Source organism: Cloeon dipterum, chromosome 4 (genome assembly GCF_949628265.1).
Source record: "Cloeon dipterum chromosome 4, ieCloDipt1.1, whole genome shotgun sequence".
Taxonomy (NCBI): domain Eukaryota; kingdom Metazoa; phylum Arthropoda; class Insecta; order Ephemeroptera; family Baetidae; genus Cloeon; species Cloeon dipterum.
This window is the reverse complement of record NC_088789.1, coordinates 19,356,738-19,375,231: the sequence shown is the minus strand read 5'-3', so window position 1 is coordinate 19,375,231 and position 18,494 is coordinate 19,356,738. Positions and strand designations below refer to the sequence as shown.

At 39.7% G+C, this 18,494-nt stretch overlaps 3 protein-coding genes across 4 annotated transcripts; 1 reads left to right on the top strand and 2 right to left on the bottom strand.

The window, feature by feature from the left end:
- The first annotated feature begins 21 nt into the window (after positions 1-21).
- On the top strand, positions 22-16,664 carry LOC135941714 (uncharacterized). Its single transcript, XM_065487392.1, has 15 exons — positions 22-117; positions 196-299; positions 1,216-1,352; positions 10,241-10,305; positions 10,490-10,597; positions 10,659-10,847; positions 11,361-11,714; positions 12,068-12,292; positions 12,518-12,733; positions 13,099-14,576; positions 14,630-14,803; positions 15,065-15,436; positions 15,922-16,101; positions 16,154-16,387; positions 16,445-16,664. Exons 3-15 carry the CDS (start codon positions 1,255-1,257, stop codon positions 16,580-16,582), a joined length of 3,831 nt encoding a protein of 1,276 aa, XP_065343464.1. The 5' UTR covers positions 22-117; positions 196-299; positions 1,216-1,254; the 3' UTR covers positions 16,583-16,664.
- On the bottom strand, positions 1,379-5,812 carry LOC135941716 (uncharacterized). Its single transcript, XM_065487395.1, has 3 exons — positions 5,687-5,812; positions 3,008-4,135; positions 1,379-2,218 (listed from the first exon to the last, which is right to left on the bottom strand). Exons 1-3 carry the CDS (start codon positions 5,696-5,698, stop codon positions 1,790-1,792), a joined length of 1,569 nt encoding a protein of 522 aa, XP_065343467.1. The 5' UTR covers positions 5,699-5,812; the 3' UTR covers positions 1,379-1,789.
- On the bottom strand, positions 7,008-9,339 carry LOC135941717 (uncharacterized). Of its 2 annotated transcripts, none has more exons than XM_065487396.1 (3): positions 8,981-9,339; positions 8,666-8,922; positions 7,008-7,898 (listed from the first exon to the last, which is right to left on the bottom strand). In XM_065487396.1, exons 1-3 carry the CDS (start codon positions 9,212-9,214, stop codon positions 7,571-7,573), a joined length of 819 nt encoding a protein of 272 aa, XP_065343468.1. In that variant the 5' UTR covers positions 9,215-9,339; the 3' UTR covers positions 7,008-7,570. The 2 variants fall into 2 exon arrangements, with proteins under 2 accessions (XP_065343468.1, XP_065343469.1); XM_065487397.1 differs by having other exon boundaries at positions 7,013-7,901; positions 8,981-9,332.
- Positions 16,665-18,494: the final 1,830 nt, after the last annotated feature.

The window sequence follows — 18,494 nt, the reverse complement described above, 5'->3', positions numbered from 1 at the left end:
ACGCAATCACCGCCCGTAATTGATCAAATGAGAACTGGAAAGTCAACACACGTGAACCCAAAAACAATAAAATGAATCGCCTTTATTGCCTTCGCGCACCATAAAAATAAATTTGGTGTAAGACAGTGCTGCCACGCTTTTGACGTGTTTGAACTTGTGCGGGCCATTACCAATTTGTTTTGATTATTTTTTAAGGATGCGCAGCAGCAGAGAGCGGGGATCATGTGTTGTAAAGAAGTTGCCGCCGCTCCAGTACCAAATCCGGAAGAACAATTTCCTTTCTTGGACAGTTGTAATTGGTGAGCAAAGGTTTATCTCGTTTTTACTAAAAAATTTGCCTGATTGAAAGTCAGCGACAGACTTAAGAGTTTGGCCAGATATATATACTGTGTTTTACTAACATTGCGCACATTTAAGTCACCCCTTGTACATTTAAAACCGCAGCCGCTCTTGCTGCGGTAAAATCATGAAAGAAAATGGTCTTAATTTTTACTCTCAAATTTTCTGTTTTAAGGCTGAAATTCTAGACAAAATTTATTGATTTTAATGAAGGCTGGGATTCTTTTAATATATATTAATTATTAGTTTAATCTGCAGAATGCAATAAACTTAGATTTTAACTAATAATTTATTAAAATTAAATCACTGTTCTAGCAGTTTTTTTCACCATGTTAATAACCATCAAAACCATTTTTTATCTTACAGGAAAATGAAATTTAGGTATTAAGATTTAAATTAAATCAGAAATATATTTTCGTACAAATAAAATGCAAAATTTTCCCAATAATTGCATTTTTTGTGGAAATAGCTTTAAACATGTAATGAATATTAGATTAACGTTTTTTTTAAATTTTAAATTAAAATTTGACAGATTTTCCTTGTTAATAAGACTGTTTTAGTCATTTTGAGCTGATATAGATCGTTTTCGACGGTTTTTTGAGATAAATTTTTAGCTCATTGACACTTTTTATGCTATAATATAACATTTTTACTGACAACTCACTCATTTTCAATTACTAAATCAAAAGAGTGTGCCAAATTTTCAAACTATAAAAAACTAAAAGAATACTTTTTTCATGGCCCCGGAACGATTGGAAGCTCAGAAAAAATATTCAACCATCTAATTTCACAGCCCTATATTTACAATCATCAGTTAGTCAAATTTCATGTTTTTTCATTGCTGTATTTTCATTCTGGAATTTTAATGCCACACAGGTCTCCTTCACCGAGTTATGAAAGCAACAATTTTCAACAATGGATAAGAAAGGAGTGAAGATTTTACCCTGTCTCGTCTGCTTCTTTCTCATATTGGAGATAAGCTTACAAGAGGAGCAGGATGTGCTAATTTTAAGGTAAGGACAATTTTAAATATCAAGTATGAAGTGAGGTAAAATCTTTATTAGCACATTTTATATATTCATCACATTCACACCAACACCAAACACACGGGGAATAATTCAATATTTGAGCAAAAGGCAGGCGGCTGGCGCCAGGGAGGCGCCAAATATAAAAGCGTGTACAAAAAATTCAAAACTCAAATCATCATCCCATCATGTAGACGCGGCACTGGAATCAAGAAAATTCAATTAGCGTCGCCGCCACTGGGCGGCAACGCCACAAGCGAGTGCCTTTTCATATATAATTATCGCCACTGGAAGCACTCTCCAAGCTGCTAACTTACACTAAAATGTGTTCATATAAATTAGACAATCATCCCAGCAGTCAGAAAACGCACTCGTCACTAGAAATTAATTGATGAAAAGCGGGATGAATTAGATATATTTTTCTATTAAGGCACAGTGATTGGCAGGAAGTTCTTGCTGTTTCCTAATCTGGGCGCCAGCCTCAAGTGCACGCCCTTATCGTCTTCGCCCACATTCAAAAATGTGTTCAAATCGAGCAAGAAGTAGAAGCCGTTGGGTTTGGGCGGGGGCAGAGTTTCGTCGGGTACCTCGTCGCCGCTTCCGCCGAACGAGCTCTCGAGGTCAGCGATGGACGGCCCGCCGCCCTCGGTGCTCGTCTCCTTTTCCTCGGCGCCGGCTGAAGAGCTCGTCGTCGTGCTCGTTGTTGTGCTCGTGGTCGAGTTTTCAGAGCTGGATGCCTCGTCCTTGGCGTCCTTGTTCTGCCTTTTGTGCACCTCGTTGTGGAAGTTGCTGAAGTCGGAAACTAGCTCTTCGTTTGATAGAGGGTCTGGGCCGTCGTTTTGGTTCAAAGTTGACTGAAAATGGAAAGAGAATTAGGTTACAAATGAAAAGAAAAGCAAAATTAATATTTTAGACTTAAAATTAATATATATAGACTCGGGAATTTTTGCTGTGTGTGAAAAAACATTTCTGAATTTCATAATTTTGTTATTTCCAGTTTCCAGCCAAGAATTTATGATGCATTTCATTTTATGATAACCGCTAAATATTGTTAAAAGAAAATAATATTTAAGTAATTTAGAATATTTTTAGTTTAATGTATTTTTGCTAATTATTTTTAAATTAATGAACGATAGTCAATAGATAAATGCGTTCTCATATTTAAATTTTTTTATTCCTATTCTCAAATTTTAAGCAGCTAAATTACTTAAATAAAGGCAAATTCGACTAAAGTCTTAAAAATTTGACTGTCAAACATTGTTAAATAATCGAATAATTTTGTGATGTTTGAAATTTTTTATAAAAAATAGCTAAAGTTGAAAGTAATTTTTTGTTTAAAAATTGAGTGTGAATTAATTTAGAAGCAAACTTAAAAAGTGTGAAATTTTAAATTAAAAGATGACGTCGCCCTGGACGGAAATTATTTAGAAAAGATAATATGTTCTCCTTTGAGCTCTTGATCTACAATTTTCCGGTTACTTTGTCATGGTTGTAACAATAATTTATAAAAAATATATATATCGTCTGGAAAAAACCGGACATCCTTGCTATTCCCCGGAAAAAATCAGAAGGACACTTGTGTGAACTGCGAACCCTGCTTTAAAGGACAAACAATTTGGTCAGATAAAGTAAAAATTTTCTACCTTCCTGTATTTGGAGATGAGCCTGAGCGCCTGCTCCTCCTTGTCATCCTGGTTGAATTTGAAGTTATTGAGTATATCCTTGAGCTTCTCCTCCATGGTGTCGTTGAGCGGCGACACGTCAGTGGGGTTGAACACAAACTCATGCTGGTTGCTGGAAGAGCGCTCGAGCAGCTCCGGCAGTGACCCTGGCGCCTGGTTGTTTCCCTCCGCGATTTCCTCGGCGGAGATGTGAGGTGCCAGTCCGAGGTCAAACAGCACCCTCTTCATCTCGTTGGTCATGCTGTGGGGGTGCAGAGTGGGGATTTGGTGCGACGGCTCAGTCACGGCCTGCTCCTTGGGGCGGATTTTGAAGTCGGGGTGCTCGGTGGTGGTCTCCTCCACGTCCTCCTTGGCCGGAGGGGTGGCGGCGGTGGTCAGCTGTCTGCTGGAGGTCTTCCTGTCCACTAGGCCGTACTGGGCGAGCAGGTCCTTCATCTCATCGTCCACGTTCAGCTGGTCTGGAATGGGTTTGAAGCTTGAGTAGGAGCTGACATCGGCAGAGGGCACCACCGGCTGGCTGTTGACCAGGTTGTGGTCGTTGTTCTGCAGCCCGTATTTGGTCAGCAGTTCCTGGATCTCAGGGCTGAAGGATTCGGTTGGCGGAGGGGTGGTGGTGGTCGGCATTGCGGCGGGTTGCAGACCGATGGACGCCAGGAGATCCTGGATGTCGGGGCGGATGACCGGCGGCGGCAGCGTGATGTGCACGGGCGTCGGCAGCCTCTTTGGCGGCACCGAGTGCACCACCACGGTCGACTTGGTGTGCGTGATCGGCGCCTCCGTTACCACGGCCGTCGTCGTCTCCACGAGCCTCGTTTCTGGCCTCTGCGTGTACAGCTCCTCGAGGTGCGTGTTGTTGGACGGCGTCAGCGGCATCACCAGCATCAACGACCGCTCCTTCTCCGTCCGGTTGTTGCGGTTTTGCATCTCTATCGGGGCGGGCAGTGTGACCGGCTCGGCCGTCGCGCTCTCCTCAGCGATCAGGTCGAGGCCTGGCTCCAGGTCGCTGTAGAACGGCTCGTCGTCCACCTCCATGTCTCTCGGCCCCGATGGCAGGGCGGCCGCCATGGTCACCCATGCTGCCAGCAGCCACTAAAAATGATAATTCGAGTTTTAAAACCTTGACATATTAATTAATAACAACTCGGCGTTGATGTTTTCTTAAAGTGAAATGAATACTACCAAATTAAGACCTTTTGCTTAAATTAGCATCAAAAGATTGAGTCAACAATTAAGGGAATTTATTTTGTAATCCGCGACAGCGTACTAATTTTTACAAACGTGTTTTATTTCACATGAAAATAAGAAAGTCTGAAATATAAAAAAGACTATCTAAATTAGTTGATGAAACCACTGAAGCTAAAATAAAAAACCTCATTTTTAAGACAAAAAATATAAAATTAATAAGAAATTACCAAAATGTTATTTTTTGGTCAGAATAACGACCTGAGAGTTGGGGGAAAACGTCTAAAACCGTCAACATGGCAACAAAACAGACGTAAAATCATCTTTTTCGTCGAAACAACTGCCTAAAAATCCCAATCCTAATCAAATTAATAATAAAAAAATAGTTGTCGCGTATAATTCTTGAAAAAAGGTAATTTTACCAAATATTAACTAAACTATACATATATTTCATTGGAATAGATCTCACAATTCGTTTAACCTATAATTAGATCATTTTATTGTTCGATTTCTTGCCTAACAAAAGGCCAAATTTTATTTTATTGCAAGTGCTTGAGCAATGCGAAGGAAACAATTATTGGGGATCACCCGCAGCAGTAAAAATGTGTCATTGGCAATCATTTTAATTGGGGTGAGAAAAACAATGGAGAAGGCGTACGAATACAGCTGCACATCATGTGTCGCCAGAGAAAATCTCGAGTGAGTCTGCACGTAGTCGGATGAAAGTGAAACTGTGAGAAGCTGTGTGAGCGGTGAATGGCGCATGTCATCGCGAAATTACTCTTCTCTTTCGCGTTGCTCGCCGGTCGTCTGCCTTAATTTTCGATCGCACAGTCATACCAAATAATTAATGCGGAAATTGTCTCCTGCATGGGCTATAGCGGTGCCGATATAGTTTAGCACTGAGTTTGCCAATCACGTTTTGCATGGACAGTTATTTTCACGCGTGTAGCACCAGCAATTTACACGCAGACAAAAAAATTATCCCAATTTTCGTGTCTCTTTTTTTCGGCGTTCTAATTTTGACAGTTTCTAATTGGCTATTAATTTGTTATTTAAAAATTACAAGACTTAACAGATTCTTGAATGAACCGCATGATTTGCTTGCTCATGCAGAGAAAGATATGGAGCAGAAACAATAATTATAATTAATTAATTAGTGCGTTTTTGTGGACATTTAACACCCTCATTGCGAAACCATGTATGCTGGCAACCAAATACATTTTTTTGCAATTCAATAAGGAAAACTTTCATACCAATTTTGGACTGAACTATTTTTAACCATAGCGAGAATAAAGAAATGTTATTATTTAGTTCAACTTGTTCTCCGTCACGCGTCCTGGAGAAAGTCAGAGTAAACAAAGCGGAGAGCCGCTTCGGTGCTTTTACTAATTCGCGTCTAGCTCTATTAATGAGTACAAAACCAATTTAGAACAAAATGGTTAAATTTCAACTTACATATATCCTCATGTCAAGGGTTCCAGGGGCGTCAGGTTCGGTCCCTGACACAACTCTGTTGAGGTACGAGTCGCGACTGGCGCTGCAAGGTCGCGCGGCCCACTTTGCCGCTCTCGAGCCCCCACCTAGAAGGCCCCAGGCTCTCAAACCTTTGGCTCGCGTTGAAACATTTCTTTCTGACCGATTTGGAATACAAAAATTGTGACGGCACGCCTCATAATCAGCGTAATTAACACCTCTTTACCAGTTGGACCTGATCTTGTTTGTGCGACTGCTCGCCACCAGCTAATACGAACAAAAAACTTGCCGTTTTTAATCTAAGCTGCTTCTGCGATTTTTCGTAATTAAATACTAATTTCATTACCGTTTATTTTGGTTAAAGAATTTCGTCGAAGGCATCTATGACCTAGATAAAACGGCATGTCTGGATTTTCGTCTATCTTATATGGCCGGAATTATTTCTTCTCGGAACTTTATTTATGAATGAGCCTGCGTTTGTTTATACTGTTATTATTTCCGCAGATAAAAAAATTGTCTCGCGGTGAGAGGCGACGTCGTGCAATCGATTGTCTTTGCTGAATTTGAAAGCTATTAATCGCAAAGCATAAAAAAAGGCACGGAGTGAGAAGAAAGTGCTGTTTTGTCGATGAAAAGCCCGTTCAAAACGCGCTCTCGCATGATTCACGCGGCGCATCTCGATCTTGTGCCGCGCGCGGAGCACATTTTTAAGCAGTTAGTGTGACGTTTAACTAAACAAGAAGCGCAGAGCATTGTGAGCCTTTGGCGGAGCGCTGCCGTGGAAGCGAAAGTTTTGCAGCAGAGCGAAACCTCTCGCAGCCGGCAGCAGTCGCGACAGACGGGATCATTACGATAGAGGAAAATGATCTGCTCGGATAATTTCACAAAACGCATGAACAAGGCCAACTAATGACTGAAAGCAACAGCAGCAGGTCCGGCCGTGTGATATGCAAGCTGGAAAGATCTGGTACGTCATTTAACAGTGCTAATTTAATGCAGTCCATGTGTATGAGCTATGATCTTGGCTCGTAAACAAAAAAGAGAAAATTCAGCAATTTTTTTCAAATATTGAGCGTAAAGTAAAGCTGTACAGAAAAAATTCCAAGGTTGCAGTTAAAATTTGCGGCTCCCAAATTTAAATGAAAAAGCGACGACACTGTTCCTTATTGAAAATCATGGTCTTTTTCGCCAGGAGTGAAATTTACCTCTAAATTTTCACAATGTTGGGTAAAACGATACAAGAGGAATAAAAATTTAACAAAAAAATGATTGAAAAACCGTTTATTTCTCCGAGAACTTTGGCATAAACTGGAATTAAACAATTACTGGGTCAAATTTTGCTAAAATCCACAAATTGACATCGTGAACCACCTGCCTTTAGCCAACATTGCAAAATGCTCTTAAATGTTGGCCTGTACAGCTCCTCTTTAGCAAATTTTTCGAAATACTTGGAAAAAAGAAAAGAAATATCCACAATTTTTGTTCCAGAATATATTGATTCTGCAATCGAACCTGCTATCGAGTTACACAGTGCTAGGGGACCTTGTGTGAGGTGGCCTTGCGGCTTTATACACGCCTTTTTACCCGCAAATCTGTGCAAATAAAAATCACGGCGATAGTGAGCGGAATAACGCACTCGCCGGGAACGAGTAAAGGCGAGACTACTGTTGTTGGCACTGAGCAAACACGCAATCCCAAACGACGCGCCGATTGCATTGCTAATTAGAAGTGGTGACCTGATAACTGTTTTTGAATTCCCTAGAGTGATTGATGCTCCTCAAATTATCTATAAAAATACATTTGGCACATTCAGAGAAACCATCAGTCAATGTATCGGTAATTTCAATGAGCGCACTTAACGAATTTTTATTTCATCTGGAATGTGGCGTCTTGGATGTGCTTGTTGATATCGGCGATGGTCTGCACCAGTTGCTGCTCGTCGCCCTTTTTGATGAAGCCGTTCATCCGGTCGAGTAGGTCGATTGTGGTTTGCAAAAACTCGGCAGAAGGCTGCTCATCCATAAACTGCAGGACGGAAGTCAAGGTGCGGTCGACGGCCACTTTTACCACCAATAAGTCATCCTCGACCGCTGGTTGGGCTGGCTGCCCTTCCAAACCGATCATCCTCAGCAGGTTGTGCAGCTGGCTTTGCACGAGGCTCATCAGTTTTTGGAATTCGCCCAGCTGGCCTGCACTGCTGAAAAACAAAAACACAATGTAGCAAAACGGTTGATAATTTATAAGATGTGTAGATTTTTAAGACTGGAAAGGTTATGTCACTTCCAATATTTTTTTCAATCATACCGATTTTAAGATGAAGAGCTGAGATTTAAATACTTCTCAGGCTTTTTGTGTGGTTAAAACAGCCAATTAATTGTTTTTATTTTATTTTAACGTCATTCCTACTGTTGTTCTGTTCCTCTATTATTCTTTCAGAAAAATTAAAGTGGATTGACTAAGATAAGGCAACAAATGTTGAAATATTTGAATTGCCCTGCCATGTGCAATAACGTAATCGGGACCAAGTTTAGTATTAACAGCTAATATTCAGATTTTTCCATATTATTCAAAAAAATAATTGCTTTTTAAATGATTTTTCACTTGATTTCATTTTGTCACGTTGATAACTATCCAACACGGTGTGCAAATATCCTTTCATACGAAATATATCATTATTTTAAATAAAGATCAATAGTGCTTGCCGCTTGTTTAGAATGCAAATATTGGCGCCGATTTTTCAGAAAGTTCAGCAGCAATCTGTGATTTTTTAACTCATTCCTAATTTTCAGAATTTAGTTAAGGTAAAGGCGATTATTTCAGAACGATATTATTTGTAAAAAAAGGAAAATCTAACAAAAGCAAAATTTGGGCATTGAGCGTGCAGAGATTAAAATCTTCTGCCGCTCCAAATTAAAGTGCCTCTTCCGCTGATAAGTGAATCTCTCGCAGGTAACTCAATACCTTTCTGGTTCTTGCACCGATGCATCAGACTGACTTTGAACGCTCGTTCCTCCACCTTGTGCCAGTCGAGAGTTTTGCTCGAGCTCATCGATCTCCTGCACAAAGCTCCTGAGCTGGCTGTACGGACACTTCTGTTCCACCGTCCCTGCGATGGCAGCTGTCAGACCTTCGCACTTTTGCTTGACCCCAGGTTCCGAGACTGCTTCTTGGATTCGGTTTACTCGGCTTATCAAACTTTCAGCGAACGCACGAACAGCCTTAATTAATAAAATCAGCATTTCTGAACATTTTTTCCTATTTTAAAATAACGTCAACCTGAGCTCTCTCCTCTTGAGTCCCATTTTCTTTGTTCACAATTTCGATGGTTTGCCTGATGACGCGCGTTTTGGGCCCGGTTGGAAGGGTAGTCACGAAGGTGACGTCCTGCCCATCTTTGTCTCGCATCACGCAGTCCAGCGTGGAGCAGTCGTCGTTAAGACGCGTCGTCACACGTGTGATTTTGCTCATGTCGGCGCTCAACACGTATTCGTTAGGGTTGATGTTTTCCATTGGGACGACTCTGCCTTGAAAAAAAGGGCCTTTACTAGAGCTTGGACCGAAAGTTGTGAATTTGCAACAATCAGAGTTTGATTCGTGAATCCAAACAATGCGTAAGGAGTTTTGACAGACGATTATTTTGTTATTACAACACACGAGAATTTTTTATAGGCACTGAAAGAAATGACGTTTTTGCTGTTTTAGCATGACGCTTGATAATTCATTGTTTGACCAAACAATTCAAAAGCCAATTGATGAAGGACTAACACAGGCTCACAGCTATTGATACAATGAGTAGAACTTTATAAGTTTTGTTTAATTAAGTGGATCATTGATACTGAAAAATTGTGAACAAAAATGGGACGAGCTCTATAAAATTTCCAAGTTGCTGTCAATTTTCTGAGAAAATTGGCTTCGAAGTTTGCATACTGAGCACTTTCGCACACCTTTGGATAGATCGCGACGAGTGGAACCTGAGTCAAGCGAAAAATCCTTCACAAAACCGTTTATTTTTTCGAGAAATTTGGCAAATCTGCAGTTTTAATTCTTACAAGGTCCTAATTTAAATATTGCACATTGCAGAGCTAATTATTAAAACTAACAATAACTAACAAAACTAAATTGTAGTCAGCAATTCAAATTACTATCAATTGTTGCCCTCTATATGAATCATTAATTTGGTTTAATGAGTGGCGCCTAGTCAGAATAAATCATAAAAACTTTTAATTCAAAGTGGCATTTTTTTAATAAAAATATTTTTTAAAAAATTGTTGAAATAAGTGTTCCAATTTTGTTGTGAACGCGCATTCAGAGTAAATGTGAAAAAACAATTTCAAATTTGAAAATTAATAAATTAAAGGCAGTGGATTCCATTATTTTTTGTTTAAATATTGGACATTATTTTAAATCTAAATATTAACGCCACTAATCTCGGCTATATTTTGAAAAAAAGAAAGATTTGCATTGATTAATGTTGCATCCGAAATTTGTTTGCAACTTAAAACAATATTTATTTTGATTTAACTGTCTTGTTTTCAGGCCAGAGCGCAGTTTATTCCTACAACATAAAGTGATCCTGGACGGCGTGGAGTCAAGCAATACTGGTAAACTTGACTTTGAATCTCGTCAATTTAGCGCACTTTCCCTTGCTGCATTTTATTATTCACCTGCAGCCTTGACATCACGAGTCAATGAACTACGCGCCTGTTGGCAAGCCGATCAAAAAGAAAGTGGCGCTGTTAATCGCATCCTTAAAAAATAAATGTGTTTATTTTGCCACTTTTTAAGATCACTTTGAGGCAAAGTGCGACAGATGCCCGCAGCTCTGTTCACCTGACAAGAGTGCGTGCGCTTGCTTTCGAGGCTTCACCAAAGTGTCTGAGTTTCACTGCCAAGGTAATTTAAAATCATATTAAAAGAAACTGTATCGCAATTTGTCTGTTTTCTATTGCAATAGACGTGGATGAATGCCAGGAGAGAAACATTTGCGGCGCGCACGGCAAATGCATCAATACCCTGGGCTCGTATGTGTGCAGGTGCCAACCAGGATTTCAGCCTCTGCCCTCTGGAAAGTGCATCGACATCAACGAGTGCGCCCTAGCACTCAATTCAAAGCCGTGTGACCAGATTTGCACCAATTTGCCAGGTAGGAATTAACAATAATCGTTTTAACTATTTTTCTTATTATGCAGTGTGGTTTTCAAAATAAGCGCATGTGAAATAATGAAAGCTCGTCTTTATTTACAAAAATATTTATTTTTTAACCTACTGTCAATTTGAAAAAAAAAATATTTGGTCAGCCATGAACCCTAAAAACAATTATAATTTCCTGGTCAACACCGTCTGGATTTTCTTCAGATGTATCCTAAACTAGATTAAATCTCTAAACCAACGGTTAAAACTTAATTGCGTTTAAATTAACGTGAAACGTTTTAAATTTTGCTCGAGTTTGACAAAATTATTGATTGGAAAATTCCATCAAAGAAGATTAATCATCTTACCATGCATAAGTAATTTTCAAGAAAAGCTCCCCTGAAAATAATTAATCATGCTAAATTGTTACCATAATGAAAATAAGTATTAATTTTAGCCTTAAAAACACTAAAATAATTTGAAGGAAAAATTTTATAATAACAAAGCAATTTTTATTTATTTCTAGGCAGCTACGAATGTTCTTGCCACACAGGATACGTTCTGTCCCAGCAGACGGGAAAATGTGAGGACCTGAACGAGTGCCTCGAGGACGACAATGCCTGCTCCCACCTGTGCGTAAACACGCCCGGCAGCTTCATCTGTCGGTGTCCTGCGCCGCTGAGTCTGTCCGAGGATGAAAGAAATTGCACCACTGGGATAAAGAGGCAGAGAAAGTCTCCGGCGCTTTTGTCTCGCACCCCCATAAGACCAGAACCAGAGGACATCCACCGCTGTCCGCACAGGTGTCTCAACAAAGGGGTGTGCAGGGACGCCGCTTGTCAGTGTCCATCAGGTCTCACTGGCAGGGTTTGCCAATACGGTAAGGTTAATTTGATTTTAAATTATAGAAACTAATCAATTACGAAATGGTCAAAAAATCTCAAAGATATAGAGGGCTAATAGTGAAATTTCGGTTAAGAATAACTTAAATGCTGCGGCATTTCTCATAAATATTGCCAAACCTCAAAATAAAATCACAAGCTGCAGATAATTCTAAATCAATGACGCTGTGTGCAGTATTAAATTTTGGGATTTAAAATTTCCTTCTTAAAAGTTTCAATAACAGCTTTTCAGAATATTATTTAGCCCTTTATATTTTTTTAGATCTCATGAACATTCGCTCCTTTTCTTCTTATTTTTGTATCATTTTTTAAAATTTTAATTTTTTTATAGATGTGGATGAATGTGCCCTTCTACCAGACGACATGAAGTGCTCTCATTCCTGCATCAATACATTTGGAAGCTTCAGGTGCGGTTGCAGATCAGGATACGTGTTAGCAGCTGATGGGAAAAGTTGTGACCCAGTGGCATGCAGTCCCCCATGCATGGGAGGTGGGGAGTGCAGAGGTGGTACCTGCGTTTGCTCTGACGGTCTGACCGGCGCAGCTTGCGAAATTGGTAAATAGTTTTTTCCTGCGATCATAAATTAAATCACCAGGAGATGAGTTTTAATTTTTATCATTTTATATAGAACTTTCTTGCAGGAAAAATGGTTTAAAATTTTAGTTTGTTTACAATTCACGGGGGAAATTTTAGTTTTTCACTTGTTTTTGAGAAAAATTTCATTTAAATGATTATTACAGCTGGAAAAATTGAACACTTATTTACATTGTATTGTTCTAGATGTGGATGAGTGTGCAATACGAAAACCTTGCCATCACATTTGTTACAACACTCTGGGTAGCTTTGTGTGTCTCTGCAAGGGAAAGTGGCGACTGGGCAAAGATGGTAGAAGCTGCGAGGAGCCCTCATGCTCGCCAAATTGCAGAAACGGAGGCGAGTGTCGCCAGGGGCGTTGCGTTTGCAAACCGGGATTCCACGGACGCATTTGCCAGCTGGGTAAAATATCATTACTTTATAATTCCATGCCTTTGAAATTTTAAAAGCTAGCGCGTATTTAAGGTATTAAGGATAGGGTTGACATTGACACTTGCACGTAAAAAACGGGGTTTGACTGAAAAACTGATACAAAAATCAAATTAATGTGTAAAAATCCACTCAAAATTAAACCGTGAGATAAATTTCTAGACGTGAGAAGAAAAAATGTTCACTTTAATCCTTGAAGAGTTTTAACATAATTAACTTCATTGAAATTTCTATAGTACTTCAGAATATTTTTTCAGTAATTACATTATACAACACCACAGTTTTTGCTCTATTTTTTTCTTGGCCTTTCATAATAAAAAATCTTTGAAATTTTCCAGACATTAATGAATGTTCGCAACGTGAGTCGCCATGCATGTACGCCTGTGTGAACACGGTAGGCAGCTTCCAGTGCCTTTGTCCTCGCGGCTTCAAGCAGACGTCCAACAGAACGAGTTGCGTTATTGATGAGCAAGCAGTGAAAGACAGCGAGCTCGAGCAAATAGAGGTGGTCATTGAAGTGGTGGTCGAAGACGAACTCCGCTCCAGTTTCACTCGGTATTACATGACTCCTGTTCTTCCTTTGGCGCCAGCCACCAGTCTTGTGCACAAATCTGAGTTCCCTTACCAGCCTCTATATCAAGAGCAGGAGAAAACGTACTTTCACGTTGATCACTCGAAAAATCACATACACAGAAAGCCTTCCTTGCATTCAGTTTCTAGTCAAGCGCCGCAAAGAGTCAAGACTGAAGAAGAAAATCATTATCAACCTGTGATTTTGCCCTCTGTTACTGAGAGCTTTGCTCCTCGAACGTTTTTGACTGACACTAGCCATGAAGACGATTTTGAAGCAATTGAAGATGTCAATGAAAGTTTGATAGAAACCCCAGTACTGCCAACAGAGAAAACCCACTCAACTGAATATATTCAGAAACACACAACATTGGAAACAACCAGAGATACCACTCATCCTCCTCCTCCTCAGACAACTGAAAAGTCCACTCCGATTTTAATTGAGGATAAAAGGGAAACCTCGACGACCACCGAACCATATGGAGAATCCACAACGGAGGCTCTAGACACCACCACTACTACACAAATAACTTTGACAGCTACCTCTGTAGATATATCTGAAGAGCAAGATGAGGAGGTGAAAGAAATAACAACATTTGACTCTGCCCTACTTGAAACCACAACGAAGAGTGCTGCAATATTTGAGCGGACAGATAGTGAATTGGATATCTCAACACAAAGTTTCACTACATCGTCACTCATCCCTACTGAAGAAACTACTTCTAAATTAATTCAGGAAGAAGAAAGCACTTCTGAGCCAATGGAAGTTGGTACGTTGTTGTTGGATAAAGAAAATAATGAGAAAGCTTCATCATTGACAACGACAACAACTACTGCATCAACAACAATATCTGAGTCATCTACGGCTCCTGTTCCCTCAAAGCCCAAGAAAAAGAAAACGAAACCAAAGAACAAGAAAAAGAAAAATTCAAAAAGCAAAAAAGCCAACCAGAGGTCTTCTGTGATTGGAAAGAATTACCGATATTACAATCAGATACTCGACACATTTGGTCTAGACAACCAGCAGCACGACGCGAAACAATATGATTTATTAGACTTTGACGAGATCAGCGCCAATGAGGCTTCAGAAAAGTCAACACTGAAGTCGGCCGGTTTTGATTTGCCAGTGTTGAAGGTTTTGCCTTCAAGCCAGCCCGAACGAGACTGCTACTACGGCCGGATGAAAATCAAGTCAAGGAGTCATTTTTACAGGGACGAGAAAAATTGCACAAGATGCTTTTGCAAGGTAAGAATTAAAAAATAACATCTTGCAAAGTCTTAAATTAATTCATGTTCAAGAATGGTGAGCTTCGTTGCGATCCCCATCACTGTCCCTCGGTTCGGTGTAGCGACCCCATAATTGGAACTTGTTGCAACTACTGCCCTGGAGACTGTGTGATTGACAATCAGGTTTACCAGTCAGGCGAAACCTTCGTGCCTGAGCTTAATCCTTGCCTAGAGTGCCAGTGCGAGGTATTATTATTTCCTTGTCTTTATGATTTAAATTTAATTATTGTTTAATGCGTCCTATTGATTTTTGCGCAGCATGCATGTCTTCAACTTTCTGCTTGAATGCACTTATATGAAAATATAGAACATTAGCGGCGGAGTCAAAATTGTATGACAAATTTTGTTAAAAGAACAGTATTTTGACATAGAATTTCAACCTTTCCCTAAGCTACTCATAAACTGAGATTAGTTTTCATTACATGAATAATTTTTGTTTAATTTAAGAATGGCCGAGCCACGTGCACCGATTTAGTTTGCCCGGCGCTTCCCTGCGCACCAAAGCACCGCGCGCAACTGCCCGACGACTGCTGTCCGTCGTGCGTTCCCCCGAGTCCTGGCTGCTTCTGGAACCAGCAGTTCTTCTACACTGGACAGCTGTGGGTGCAACGGCAGGGCGGATGCCAGGCGTGCCTTTGCAGGGAGGGCGGCTCCGTGGAGTGCAACCCTGTGCCTTGCATCGTTGAATGCACGCACCCCCAATTCTTGACCGGGGAATGCTGCCCGCTGTGCGACGGTTGTCAGCGACAGGACAAGAAGTTTGCCAATGGGGAGACCTTCCGTCACCCCTCTGACCCCTGCAGCTCTTGCACATGCAAGGTAAGTTACATTCAACTTGTAAATTACAAGGCAATTGACTAGAGCGTATTACCTGAAAAAAAATAAAACAAAGATTAATTATCCGGTTATATTATTGCGCAATTCTCACTTTTTCTGATTTTGATTTTCTGAAAAGAGCAATACCAACAAATTCTAACTGGAATTTAGGTTTTTGGTTTTTTCTTTCATTTAATGTGTCAGGAGGAATCATATATCAAAATATGCAAATTTGCAGGATGCCTATATGGTAATATTTTTCAGGAAGATCAAAAAGTACAGCACATTGCTATATATTTCTTGTTTTTCAATTTTTTCTTGTTCAGGGCGTCAATTTATTTCCCTAAATAAAATTAAACTAAATTGACGCTCTTGGCAACAAGGAAACATGTTCAGATTTTTTAAACAAATTCTATGCCATATTATTAGCATATTTCAAGTTGCATTATTTCGCTGCTTTTCCCATTTATAAATTCCATATTTTTCAGAATGGTAACATAACTTGCCACGTGGAAAGTTGCAAGAGCACCTGCAGTCACCCACACAAACGGAAAGGCAAGTGCTGTCCCGAATGTGCAGACTGTTTATTTGAGAACCATCACATCGCCGAAGGGATGACTCAAATTTTCGGTAGAGAAAATGATACATGCTCTGAATGCTCATGCAAGGTATCACCTCCAATTAAAACTCTAACAGCAGAATTAAAAAATGGATTTTCAGGCGGGAAACGTACACTGCTGGGCAGCTGAGTGTTCAACAGCATGCGACATTGGAAACGGCACATTGGTACCGTCGGGAGTGCGATTCGTAAAACCAAGCGACCACTGTACCAAGTGCAAATGTTTGGATGGCAACATAACTGAGTGCCAAACACAGCCTTGCAAAGAGGAATGCGAATTCGGCGTTTTGTTGCCGGGCGCGTGTTGCATACAGTGCACAATGTGTGATTTTAAGGTAATATTGACCAATTATTTTACAAAATACTGAAATCGATTTTAATTAACTGAATAGGGATCTGTTTATCGGGATGGACAGCATTTCAAAGACCCAACGTCACAGTGCTTGGATTGTCAGTGCACAAGGGGAAATGTTGAGTGTGATAATGTGTGCAGCAGCGAGGATGAAGAATACGATGAAGATGATGAATAAAAGTAATAATCACCTGCAGCAGTGCGTTAAATGGTGAAACTGATGTAATGAAAATAAATGTCTTATTTTCCTAAAAATGTTGGCTTTGTTTAAATGATTAATGATATGAAATGACCTTTAAAAATCCACATACCAAAGTTAGCACATTCAAACCAGCAGATTTGGGGTGACAAAATTTGTTAAATTGAAAAGTTCTGGAAAAACTGGGCTCAACTTGCTTCTTTTATAAAAAAGATTGTAAATTCACACGAGTTTTCAATCAATGACAAGGATCACGATCAGGGATTTGAAAAAACAAATTTTTATTGTGAAAGTCGGGGTCTTGAAATAAGCAATTGAATAAAATGTTTTTGCAATCAATTAATATTAAGATTATAAGAGTTCTTCATGTAAAATAATATTTTTTAAATTAAAAGTTGGTTGACAGTGCAGCAAATTTCAGTATGAAGCACCCAATAAATAAATATGTACACATGTATTTCGTTAAAATTTATTTACTTGTACCTATTAACTGGATCACATATTTGAGGTCAAATGGTCAAAATTTTGAAATCTCAAACTTATATGAAACGATACTTCTTCACAGCGGTGAAAACGAAGTTCGATGAAATTAGAAATTTACGAAGTTCTTCACTCAGGGTCACGTCAGGGACAGGCCCTGAAGGTCGATTTCAACCTTCATTGGTCTACACTAAGCCCTCTTGATCTAAGCAAGTGAAATGCGAGAAAAATTTACCTTACGAACGAGAGGCGAACTCGCTGCTCATAGTCTATAATATGCGCGGTCAAGCGGCCTCGAGCAGGTTTTTAATATTAAAATTCGGATTGCAGCGAAACTATCGCGATTGCACCTGTGAAACTTGATGTGCTTGTTCAGAATTTCACGGGCTACATTTCAGCCGTGAACCCCCAAAAATAAAAATCATCCAAGTCACCTTTTCCGTTGGAAAAGGTTGACTTTGAAAAGCTTTTTCTCCTGATCGGGGGAGTGAAAAGGGATGAGAAACGTGGTTCACAACTATTCAATTTGCAAATTCTACCCGTACAAATTCATACTTATTTATTTTCATCTAAAAGTAAAAAATACATTATAATGTACAGGTCATGTATTTACAGATGAAAAAAGGCTACAACGCTAGCGGAAAACCGATGAAACAGACCGACTAAGTCATCGCGATGCGCCGGTTCGAATTAACTATACACTACTAGACGGTCACAAACAATTTAAAACCCATTCTACAGCTGCTGCTTGAGTATATCGGGGAATAGCGCTGCGGTAAAGCGGTATGTCCTTGAGCGCTGAAGGTCCCATTCACGAAAAAATTGAATGGAAAGCTCCTGAGTAGGGAGACAGGAGAGGAGGATACGCTGGGAACTATACTATATACGCACCTTTAGCTCTAACACACATTCTTCAGTTAAAGCATTTCATTCTGTTGGGAAGAACCGGCCAGCTCTGTCGTTTGTCGTTTGCTCGCCTGACGAAATATCAAAAACTTCACGCCGTTTTCATTTTACGTGAGTATTTTTGTGAATTAACTGTTTTTTTTTAACTCAGCGGTCGCAAACATATTATAGCGTTTTAACAAAAACAATAATTACACAAAAAATTAACTATTATAATTTGGATGGTTTGTAAATTTTTTTCGTGTTGCCATGCATGTTATATCGGACTCTAAATTCAAACGGCCCAATTTTTACCGCGTAAAACTACCGATAAATAATTCGACTTTTTAAACATCGAATTGCGAAAATTCTAAATCGAGAATACTGCTTAGCTATTGATAACTGCATTGGTTAGTTTGTTTGTTTGATATTAATGCTCAATTAGGTGGAAATTAAATTGAAAACGATGGTTCTTTTGCCCGTATAATGTGTGTTGATATCAAGATAATAACATGACAATCGAGTC

Bases quoted from the DNA above. Each gene is read 5' to 3' on its own strand.
- LOC135941716 (XM_065487395.1), bottom strand. The intron at 2,219-3,007 runs GTAGAAAATTTT...TTCCATTTTCAG, and splicing joins TCATCTCCAAATACAGGAAG to TCAACTTTGAACCAAAACGA.
- LOC135941717 (XM_065487397.1), bottom strand. From the start codon at position 9,214: ATGGAAAACATCAACCCTAACGAATACGTGTTGAGCGCCGACATGAGC. The intron at 8,923-8,980 runs GTTGACGTTATT...TTATTAATTAAG, and splicing joins CTCAAGAGGAGAGAGCTCAG to GCTGTTCGTGCGTTCGCTGA. The intron at 7,902-8,665 runs GTATTGAGTTAC...TTTGTTTTTCAG, and splicing joins TCGGTGCAAGAACCAGAAAG to CAGTGCAGGCCAGCTGGGCG.
- LOC135941714 (XM_065487392.1), top strand. From the start codon at position 1,255: ATGGATAAGAAAGGAGTGAAGATTTTACCCTGTCTCGTCTGCTTCTTT. The intron at 1,353-10,240 runs GTAAGGACAATT...TCTTGTTTTCAG, and splicing joins CAGGATGTGCTAATTTTAAG to GCCAGAGCGCAGTTTATTCC. The intron at 10,598-10,658 runs GTAATTTAAAAT...CTATTGCAATAG, and splicing joins GTCTGAGTTTCACTGCCAAG to ACGTGGATGAATGCCAGGAG.